Below are 11878 nucleotides of genomic sequence, written 5' to 3'. Positions count from 1 at the left end.
AAGTTCAATACAGTAAGGTGACAATTACTAGAATTAGTACAAAATAACTAAATTTGAATACTTGAGACTTCAATTAATGCCACATGTTGATTCAAAAAAGCAACTAATTTATTATATCGATATTATTATTGATATAAGAGAGGATAAACATGGATAAAGAAGGTGGGATACAAAAAAAATGAATGAAGAATAATCGTGATGACTTTACAAAACTATCATTTATTAACAAGTCGCTCACAACACAAATCTACACTAAATTAAGAAATACGATGTCACCAGATCATGTATCTGATATATAGAAATAAAAATATATAAATATAGCATGTGTGAATCTGTTAAAATGCATAACGACCACCGTCAGAATTCGTGCTACGGGACTGTTTGAACACTCGCAGTGTTCGGAGCGGAAAGTCGGATTGTAAAGAATATGATCTAGACGTGCGACTTCTCTCTTGAGTCTTGACGCAGTTGGGCTTCTGAGCTCCCTACAAGCCGTAACTCGATCATATTCTTTGCGCGACAAGAGTTCAGTTCGGAACAACTTCGCTTCGACACCGACATTTTCTCTCCGGCGCCACCGGCCGGTCCGGGATTTCGGTTACCGCCATTTCGAAAGGACTTTTCAATCAAACATTTTCAATACTTCAACACAGTTAGTTTTTCAAGGAACTTCATCCTTTACTTCTTGTTTCAATACCTTTTCAAACAAACAAAATTAATATTAGACTTAGTGTTAAATCTTTTATTAACTAACTTTACATCCTAAGGCAAACTAAGCCCGGAGGCGGTTACAGACTAACTTACAATCTAGACCCTTTTCGTATCACGTCTAAAGTTAAACATAAAACAAATTTCTTGACTCCGAACACCGGCCCGCCCGCCTTGGGGCGTCGCGAGCCGGCCTTACAATAACAAATCATTATCCTGCAGACTTAGCCGGCTTGTACAGGTACAGTTTAAATGCATAGGAAGCCGGCAGACATTTAGGAGGGTGTGGTGTATCAAAATCTATGCTAAATCTGAAGTGGACCTCAGCGTCACGAACTTACTAATAACGACCTGCAAAGTCAAAGAGGGAAGTAACCATGGTGTTCAAAGATGAATGGTGATCACAGCGTAGCATGAAAATATAACATTATTAACATAATATAAGCTTTTCTGTCAATTTATCCAAACCCAATAAAGTTAAATTGGAGATTTCTATAGTATATCACAATATTTAACCTTTAGGATCCATAAATTGAGAGAATAGCATGAGCCATTTTTAAATTAACATATAAAACTTGAAAAATAATTATTACATTCGCATTTATATTATAAAAATGAAAAACTCAATAATGAGATTATTTATTTTACAATGTAAATATTCGACAAGTAGACATTTGTAGAATTTGTATAACTATTTACTTTGCACCTTGTATTGGATGAAAGAGAATATTAAACATTGACAGAATTGCAAATGTAACTTTTACATAATAAATTGAACAAAATTTAACGTAGTAACATTGATGTCATTAAAGATAAACTAAATATGAATATGTTATAATATGTATTTTAATACAATAAATATTTCAATACATATTACTGGGGGACATTTTCGACATATACGAAATTACTCACAATGTGCTTGACTTAATATAAACTTTACTAGTGTTCTATTATAGTACAGTATTAATAGTCGGGAGGCAAATGTAGTTAACACGTGTTGACGTTATACTAGACAAATTTAATAGTTTGTATCCAATGTATGGAGTAACTTTGATGTGCGTGTGTGGTGTATGTGTGTGTGAAAGTGAGTGCGTGCGCGATTGACGCGTCATATGCGCAACTACATACACAATTGTGTGTGGTATATATTATATTTGAGCATGTAGGTGGTGATGTTTAGTCACACATTTGCACTTTGCCATCAAAAATTCGTTAGTGCAAACAATACATTTACGTAATAATGATTGTATAGCCTGCCACACTTGGGCTAAGTCCATTCGCGAATACAATACTGTGTCCACAATGTCGCCCATCATCCCATTTGTAGATATTTAAATAGCTGTGAGCGACAATGTATCCAAATCCAAATATATTTTCGTCCATTTTCAAGCAAGTGTTCAAATATTTATATTTGTCACCGTCACGGCTATTTCAATAGCATTATGATATTTTGTTAAATATACAAACATTTTTATCACCAACTGTTCTAATACAAGACGAAGGACATAGTGTTGTTTGACGCAAAAAAGCCCCAATTATATCTACAAACGTTCAATACATCGCGCCAGACAAAATCACATTTTTCTGAATCCGTTCATACATATTTTATAAAATGAAATGATTTTGTTTAGCCGCAGACCGTACCTGATACGTACTTAATCTGTAGACATAAATGCACCATAATTAACTACAGACAGAGCGTGCCAGACACGTGCCGCGACAGTCAAATTAGATTTCTCATATACAATGTATATTGACGTATTTATTACCCCGCTTTTATTAGCGTGATATGTATGTAAATAACGAAATCTTTGAACTCAATTTTTACACTTCGAACAATTATCAAGAACCGATGACATTACACGGTTTCAATCATTTTATCCCATTCTCCTCATCAGGATCGTCAGAAATGAAGATTCACGATTTTCCTTGTGAGATTTTAGCGTCGTTTTTGGTTTTTAAACTATAATTATATGTACCGTAACACAGCCTCGAAGACACGAGTCGTGCTTGTCAAAATATTGTATAGAAACATATGATTTTTCCTGACACTGCCTGTATCTGACACAATGTTTGTAGATATAAAGAGGGCCTTACAAGATCACTGCTGTTAAAAAGCGCGAACCACGCGCCCAAATAAATTTTCGTATAACTGTTGTCCGCTACTTTTACTCCATACGTATTTAATTCCTTCATGAAGTAATCCTTGTGCACTGATAGCAAATTACAATGAATTTTGTATAGTGTTTTCAGTAGCTATTTTAGCTCTGTTTTCATATCTATTCATTTGTCAATAACGGAGTGTCTTACAATAGCCATGCAAACGTGTTCCTAAATACTATTTTGCGATTTTCTTTTTATTATAAATGTTTCATGTGTAATTGTGTATGTGACCTATACTTCACAACCTAGTATGTGAACCTTAGGAGAGCCTCTAATTACCAGTCTTATTAAAATTGTTTATATGTAATTTGTGGATAAACCTATTCCTGATCAAGTAAGTTAGTCGATTGTAATGTGTAATTGTAACCATACTATAGTCCTAATTTGAAATGACTCAGAATTGTTTTGTGTGATTAAGGGGCATTTAAGTACACTGTGAAATTTAGAAATCGCTTAATCAACCCCCCACTCCCCTTGCCAGAAAAAAAAGGTCTTCCACTCCTCCCCTGCTTACGTAAACATCGGAACAAAATAAGAATCTACTAAACTACAAAAAAAAAAATTGAAACATAGTTCAGAAAACCCTACATCACAAGCAAGCAAACCACTATGATGCCAACATAATACTTTGAATTTAATAACCCCTTAGTGTTCAAAGAAATATGGATAATATTCATATGAACAGTATCATCTAATCCATAATTAAATTGTAAGTATTACAACTTTATGAACCATATAAAATTTATGATTATTGAAAATAACACACATAAATGCTGTGATACTCAATAACATTTTTCCATTAGACTTCATCTTGACTTCATTATTGCTTAAAATATATTATTTCTAATTTAGTTAGAGATGAATATAGAGGAATTTGGTAACTATGTAGATGTGTTCTTAAAAATTATTGTCATTTTATTTTTATGGACTTATGAAATGACATCAAAATTGCACATTGTTTCGGTTAATATTATAAATTGGGATGATATCTCATATATAATTTTGTGTATTAATAAGTGTTGGAAACAATAGTGGAACATTTAGAAAAATCTGTTTTACAATAGATCTACGGTTGGTTTTGTGTTAAGATCACTATCAAACAGATTTAATTATGTAAAAGCTCTGGTCACTTAAATTAAAAACGCTTACAAGTAAGTTAGCTTAAAGTAGTTTTACAGATATCAGCAGGATGCGAATATAAACACAAGTCGTAAACAATACAATTTGGGCGTGAGAACACAAAAAAAACGTTTCAGTACGGCATCAATCAATACCCAGTTACCCTATTGACTTTGAGGTCCGCAAACACAGTACACCTAAGACGTGAGCGGGGCGCGTCGGGCGGCTGGCGCGGTGACGTCACGCGGCATAGACAAACATAGACGCTATTTGGTAATGTTCCACTAGTGTCTCCTCGCGGCGTAGCGCGCGTGGGCGGAGTGGTGGGGCGGAGGCGGTGAGGGGCGGTACTCACGCGGCGAGTAGGAGCGCTCGCGCTCGTAGCGGCGCGAGCGGCGGTAGTGCGGCGAGGGCGAGCGGTGCCGGTAGCCGCGCTGGTAGTAGTCGCGCTCGCGGTACCCGCCGCCGCCGCCGCCGCCGCCGCGGTAGTAGTAGTCGCTGCAAAGAAAATATCAGAGTCAATAAAGTGCACGGAATGCAGTTAACTTTGACAGCTTGGTGTACGCTCGGGGGAACATTTCACAGTCAATAACATGTATAGATGCTGCTAACTTTGACAGCTTGGTGCATTGAACACTGGTAGTCTGGTTTCATATCCAATTCGCACCACTCTGATTTCCGAAACGTATAATTTATCAATGCAGAACAGTCTAAAATTGAAATATCTACTATGTTCCACACTTGGAAAACATGTTAAAATTATGCCTGTTATTGTTGCGTAAAATTAAATCGTTATTCATTTGAAAACAAATCGGGGCTCAATAGCAGTATGTGTATATGTAATATATAATTGAAATAAAAGATTTTACAACTTCACGGCCACTGAAAAATAATTATATTTCGCCACACAGTATAGTGTTTGCAAATGATAACTACATACTTAATTGTAGGCTTAGATATATTATGACTTACAAAATAAAATTATAAATATCTTAAATACTTACTCCCTGTCACGGCGTCTGTCGTAACCGTTGTCTCCTCTGCTACTTACCCTAAAAATAACAATTACAAAAATTAAGCAACCCATAAAATTACAAACAATCTTTCATAGAGGTAATTTATGAAAATGTAAAAGTAGGCCTTTAGTAAGCTGACTTAACTCCGAGCAAGATTACTCTAAATCTACTTTTAGTTAATCTGCAACAGCTGCAAACCACGACACCGAACTAACATAATGCGTGGCTAGATAGTAACTGTTGGTAATGAGCAACATATTTTATTGTTTAAATATAATGTAGGAATAGCAGACGAGCATGCAGTTCATTTGATGCTTAGTATCTATAAGAAACTCCAAATAAGATGGGATCCTTGCCTAAATTCGGCCTCAGATGCGTCGCTATCCCTAAAGAAAGAGGATGGAATCGCGTCGGAAAAGTATGTCTCCCTAACTACATTCTTCAAACCAGAACACAGCAGGTTTAATAAAACAGATTTCTTAACCAACTCTTTTAACCCCCTCTGAACGGGTCACGTAGTATGGGTTTGTTACCTTATGCCTTTTTCAAAAATGAAATAATCTATAAATAACATTGAATACAGTCTAATTGCGCGCTTTCCTTATGACTTCTTACTGCAAATTGTTCGGAAGACAATAATGTATTTCTGCCCCTTTATTTTCAACTACCCTAAGTTAAAAAAATATAGATTACGTTACTAATTAATCATCAAGTTATCCAGTATTCAGTAAGTTAAATCTTGAAATAACGATTCTTAAGTATTAAATTTCCCAGACTCACGTCGGTTTCCCCATATAAATGCCGGGCGTGGGTGTGTGTGCGCGCTGCGTGATGGAGTAGTCCACGCGGATGCGGCGCCCGTCTATCTCCATGCCGGTGCACTCGTTCTTAGCCACCTTCGCGTCGTCCTGGGACTCGAAGTAAACGAAGCAGAAACCCCTCGATCGGCCCGTCTGGAATATGTTGCTAATATATTGTTTCTGGTGAGGGCTTTCATAAAAGAAACTATATTAATTATAAATTATTTTATATATTAAGAAGATATATTTTCACGAGAACGAGATATTAATCAAAATTATTTTACAAGTTACTAGGTCCAATACAGGATCTAGGTATTTAAAGAATAGTTTAAGTGTTCATTTATAAAAATTTGAAAGTGAAAGATACTTCAATTTGCCTTTGGCCTTGTTGAACTTATATCCATAGGCACTAAGACGATTAATATAATATATCCAGTAACATGTCCTTGAAGTATGTCATTATTAATTCAACATGTTTATATGAACATTTTATGGTTTCCATGGGAATGACCTAGATAGCACTGCATGAGGTCGATTGCGAATACGTCATAGAAACAGAAAATCGATCAAATACATTAACTATGAGATTGGGTAATGTTTTAACATTGAACTTAAAATCGCTAATGACAAAAAATTCTACTCACCTGAATAAAGTTACAAAAGGCAGCATTTTGATATAATAATAGTTAAAATGGTTAATGGTATTATTCAAACAAGTAATGAATATAAATAAAACAATAAGATAAATTTAATACTAATCTACCTGATACCTACCTGAATATACCTGTATTAATGGGAACTAGAGAAATACAATGGGTTAATATGGCATCAATCATTAGTACATTCTGCGGTTGATCTGTGAACATGAGATTAGTCTTGTAAGACCATTATTTTCTTTACCTTAGCGTCAATAACAACTTGCACTTTGTCGACGGGTCCGTATTTAGAGAAAATGTGGTTTATCTGCTGTTCAGTGGTGTACAGGCTGAGACCAAACACCCCGAGGCACCGGGACGGGGTAGGGTTCTCCTGTTGAGAATGGCAAATAAAAACAAAATCAACCATTTCCTTAAGATGCTGTTCTCTGCCAATATGATTGTCACTTAAAAATAACGTACACTTTAAAAATACAATGTAATTGTATTTGTAGAATGCGAAGTTGTAATCTTAAAATAAACATTTTTATCAGAATAAACATAGTCAGTTTATCTGGCGCAATGCCATCTGCCTAACCTATTTCTGCCTTAATAAAACGAAATCAAAATATTTTCGTACCGAGTAGATTCTTCATAGATTTGTTTTTGAAAATTATTTATTACATTATTATTGCTATTTTTATACAAACATTTCGGAAAGAAGTTTGATATTTAGCTTTAAGAAATAATTTTTAACACAATATTCGTAAGTGAAACAAATTACTGTACTACTATAATTATTAAAATTAATTTAGATCAATACTTTACCTGTACTTCTATTAATATATCATGTAATAACACAAAATATTTATTACACATTAGTATAATTACACTCCATGAAGGAAATTAATTAAGCACTATATATGCACGAACATGTAATACGAACATTCTATTAAAATACAATCAACATGATAGTGATAAATTACAATATGACCCAGTCATAAACATACTATATTTTCCAGTATGTAATTACTATGTTATAAGTGAAAACTAGCAATGTATCTACATTTACATTATACCCTTTTTATATACATATACTGCTTATGTATATTGTATACCTACTCAAATACTAAGGCATACACCAATTTACATTGAAGTCTTGTGGCGAAGTATACTTCAGACCTCCTAAAGTTGTGAGAAAAATACCATTTTATTTATCATACTCGTCGCTAAAGTGACCAATACCAACTGTAAAACTACAGTCTCACCTACCTACCTAACATACCTGATACCTACAATTGAAAAGGGGTACGTTACCCGATCGCTGAGGTGTCTACGGCGCGAGGACATCGGGCTGTGCGAGTGCGAGCGGCGGTAGGAGCCGCGGGGCGAGTACGAGCGCGAGCGGCTGCGGGAGTAGCGCGAGTAGCGGTACCCGCGCCGCGGCGAGCCCGACCGCGACCGCGACCTGGAGGACGACCTAGTGTCAGTGCCATTAGTGTTAGCATGCACACGGATTATCAACTATTTTATGTTTGTTGTTGTAGTTGGTCGTAGTGGATGTTGCACTGTCGGTCGTCTGTCTGGATGTTTCCTGGATGGTCGTTGTTTATGGGACTGGAAAGGAAACTGAATAACTTATGATAACCCACAATTTCAGTACAAACTTACACAGGTACATACTAACATGCAAACTTGTTACAATTTTGTATAAGTTATCACTTATCATCATTGCTTAAATATTATATATTGCAATAGTATAACTGTTCTGGAATTTCAAACTCAATATATTCTATAGTATAGTTGGCTTGTTCAAGAACGTCCAGTATATTGACCTACTGTTAATTGCATTAATTTTAGCATATAGCACATAAATTATTAAGGATGAATAAATTCAAGTTGTTTATCTGTAATTATGTATCTTGCATAACAGCTAAGATAATTCTAAGTAATACCAAGAAACTATGTTAAACAAGATAAATTTTATTGTAGTGACTGTGAAAACAACTTTAACATCTCCATGGAAACACAATTTAGCACACTCGTTCCAAGGGAAATTAGGACAAGAGCCTTTTAAACTTAGCAACATGATGCAGTAGTTGATGCAATATACATGTTATACTATAGACAAAACTGTACTTCAGTGCTTCTACTATACTTTTTCAGACTGAATCCAGCTACGAAATTAAATTAAATTCAAAATTGTTATTTCACAGCAAATTAAGAAACTGTATTAATTATGTTAAAATTGTTAATTTTCCTCTTTTCATAATCAATACTTATCATTGTTTTGTTAACATATTTTTTGAACTTAATAACATTAATGGCAATAATACAAATCCATCATAATCAAACTAAGACGGTATTAACAAAAAAAAAATATTAGCTATAATATAATCCATTACCTACATTTAATATCTATTAAGAACTACAGAATACAAATTTTAGAGCTATTAATTAACTACTTTAATCTACAGAATATAATTACATTGTTGTTTCAAAAATCTACATACATTAATTAAAATCCTCAATATAAACCACAATTTCAGTACTATAGCTAACCATTTCAGTAGGTATAAATTTCCTTATCAAAGAAAACACTCATAAAATTTATTGATAAAGCTGTTGCTACCACAAACAAACGGTAATATTGACCAAATAATGTTAGCAATTGTATACTCGACAACCATAATCATATTAGTCATACATATTCCATAAACATATCGCTAATTAAATTCGGTTATTGGCATAATATCATTTCGTTTTTTTTTTAAATAATGGTATAGAGTTTTAACATATTGTTAACTAATATTTACACTTGACAGACAATCCTTACTAACCAACATGAGTAAACTTAACAAGAGCCTAATTTATAATTAAAATATTTTAATACAGAAATTAAAGACTCATCTAAATGTTGGATTGAAAGTATTTCTATTTCAAATCATTTAAATCCAACAATTTATTTAACTTGCCCTGTATGTTTGGGTCAAGTTTTTTTTTATTTTAAATATCTCAGTTTAAAATGACTCTCCAGTAAAATTGACTTAATGAGGGATTACCTTGAAAGTATCAATATATTACATTTGATACAAAAAGAGACTTTATAGTTAATTACATGTTATTTAAATATTTGTGACTGCACAAGGTTAACTTAACTGACATTGTACATCATTTAATATTTAAATTAAAACGTAAAAATCTACACCAAATTAAAATTCTTGTATATCATACATTTTTAAATGCCCTTTTGTATTAAAATACAATGAAATTGAGCATTTCCTTTGAATTTTAGGTATACATATTGCTTGAACCTTATGAATTAAATATATTTACTATGAAACAAAATTCGACTAACTTTATTATGGTAGTATTTTTAGTCAAATAATTTTAAAAATACATGAAACTATCAATTGAGCTCAGTGACTCAATCTATTTTTCGATCATGAAATATGGTAATTTTTTCCTCAAGAGTAGGAAAACTATGTTAGAGGATAAATTTTGATGTTACCCCACAAACCAGCTACTTGATAACATTAAATAGATATTCGAAATAGTTTCCTTATAAATCCTCAATACTTAGTAGGGTCTAAATAATTGGGAATCAGTGGACTAACTCTTAATAATGACCGGATTACCCATGTATAGAATAGATTTTCAAGTTAACAAATTCAAGATTGTGTAGTCATCATGACTAAATTACAAAAAGTTGCACATAACAACGTGAATAATTCAGGAAGATACATGGTCACAGTACATAGACAAAACGAAAATTAGGCATTGTTTTCATTTTGCAGAAAGCATTTCAAGTATTATGTTATAAATCTAGAACGAAGTGCTGCATCTATGTTGATAGTTTATATAAATTCAAATATTTATTGCCACAAAAAATATTTTGTTCGGCATAAAAAGATATTATGGACAACATTCACGTGTTTTTTTGTAGGTATGTAAATCGCATCATTGCGCAACCGTTTCCTTGACAGCGAGGTTATGCCAATAATCGCGAAAACCACGGAAGTAATCTAACTTATACGCTACCAATGTACATCAAACTACTCACATTACCGAAAATGATACGTTTCATGAGGAAAACACTTACGGGCTCCTATATTTCCTGCTGGCCGCTTTTGGCGGGGGCGGCGTCCGAGACCGGCTGCGGCTGTGTCCCCGAGACATCGTCGGTGGCTTTGGAACGGGCTCCTGCGACCCGTTACGAGTCCTCGAACGACTCCTCTGAAACCCGACCAATACAATCGTCAGTGTGGAGCCCCGGCGAAATAGCAACGAACACGAGGCGAGGCGCGAACGCCAATTGCGCAGTTAAATATAGTACCTCTCGATCCGACATGACGACTAATACAATTTAAACAACAAAAACAAAGGGATTAGCACTAATCAATCTAATTATAAACAGTTAAACTCAAATAAAAATCGCACGAGCTCTCTTCAATGCTATCAAGCCAAGAGTTAAAAACAAAATGGCGTGCGGTGCAGTCACCAGTCAGTCGATTCGTCAAATGCCCAGCATGACGCTATTTATGCCGGGAAAATTTGTACGAAAATATTATATTCAATATAATGACTAATAATTTAAAACTAAAAAAAATATTTATATTTAATTTATGCGGTGTAATTTTGTAAACGTTTTAATAATTTAATAATTATTATTTATATAGAAATAAATTTTATATTCCTTTGCCTTACTTGTCAAAAAAGTTATGCCACAGAGTATCGCTAAAATCGACAGTACGACATTGAATGATTCAAATATATAACATATCTGTTTTCGTTACTAATACGATAACCGTTATAAATATATATCACTAACCATTCGTTTATTGAAATTAATTAATAAACCATTTATGAGTATTATGAGCATTTATGTACCGCGAAAATATCTTCGTATCGTTTCATTATCATGTATTTGAGCGTATCGTATCGTAAGAAAACTTAATAAAGTATCGTAATGAAAGGTAAGAAACTTTTATAATACATAATTATGTGGTTAAAATACATTATGACCAACTTCTTACAAAAATATTGTTCTTATGTTATTAACGTTTAACGCTTTCTCCAATCACAGTTCCACACCAGGATTCCTTGTATTGTGGGTGCTATAGATACACACACATACACACACACAAACACCCAGACCCAAAAACCTAAATTCATCATAGATATCTATCTGGCCGGGGATCGAACCCAGGACCCTTTGCGCTTCAAACCGCTCCGTCACGCGGTTCTCAAATTAGTCGTCATATTATCACGAAATATAAAGCAAAATAGTTTTCGAATACATTTTACGTAAATTACACAGAACCTTGTCAGTTCTTTATATACATCCTGTTAATAATTTAGTTTGAAAGAAACGATTCAATATTTAAAGTCCTGGCAAAACATCTATTATATTACATATTTTTCATAATAGGTGCTC

The 11878-nt window shown here is 33.9% G+C and overlaps 1 protein-coding gene across 4 annotated transcripts; it reads right to left on the bottom strand.

Moving 5' to 3' along the window:
• Window positions 1–199: 199 nt before the first annotated feature.
• Window positions 200–10962, bottom strand: Tra2 (transformer 2). Of its 4 annotated transcripts, none has more exons than XM_073093486.1 (8): window positions 10778–10962; window positions 10544–10677; window positions 7759–7921; window positions 6707–6835; window positions 5787–5959; window positions 4995–5042; window positions 4346–4488; window positions 200–1059 (listed from the first exon to the last, which is right to left on the bottom strand). In XM_073093486.1, exons 1-8 carry the CDS (start codon window positions 10790–10792, stop codon window positions 1049–1051), a joined length of 816 nt encoding a protein of 271 aa, XP_072949587.1. In that variant the 5' UTR covers window positions 10793–10962; the 3' UTR covers window positions 200–1048. The 4 variants fall into 4 exon arrangements, with proteins under 4 accessions (XP_072949587.1, XP_072949584.1, XP_072949585.1 ...); XM_073093483.1 differs by having other exon boundaries at window positions 200–697; XM_073093484.1 differs by having other exon boundaries at window positions 200–697; window positions 6707–6832.
• Between the last annotated feature and the right edge of the window lie 916 nt (window positions 10963–11878).

Source organism: Epargyreus clarus, unplaced genomic scaffold (assembly GCF_041222505.1).
Source record: "Epargyreus clarus isolate Ecla_fem2 unplaced genomic scaffold, WU_Ecla_fem_2.2 ptg000004l, whole genome shotgun sequence".
In the NCBI taxonomy this organism is placed as follows: domain Eukaryota; kingdom Metazoa; phylum Arthropoda; class Insecta; order Lepidoptera; family Hesperiidae; genus Epargyreus; species Epargyreus clarus.
This window is presented reverse-complemented; position numbering and strand designations above follow the sequence as displayed.

Bases quoted from the DNA above. Each gene is read 5' to 3' on its own strand.
- Tra2 (XM_073093483.1), bottom strand. The intron at 5,960-6,706 runs GTAAAGAAAATA...AACATATTCCAG, and splicing joins AAGTTGTTATTGACGCTAAG to ACGGGCCGATCGAGGGGTTT. The intron at 5,043-5,786 runs GTGAGTCTGGGA...TGTTATTTTTAG, and splicing joins ATTTATATGGGGAAACCGAC to GGTAAGTAGCAGAGGAGACA.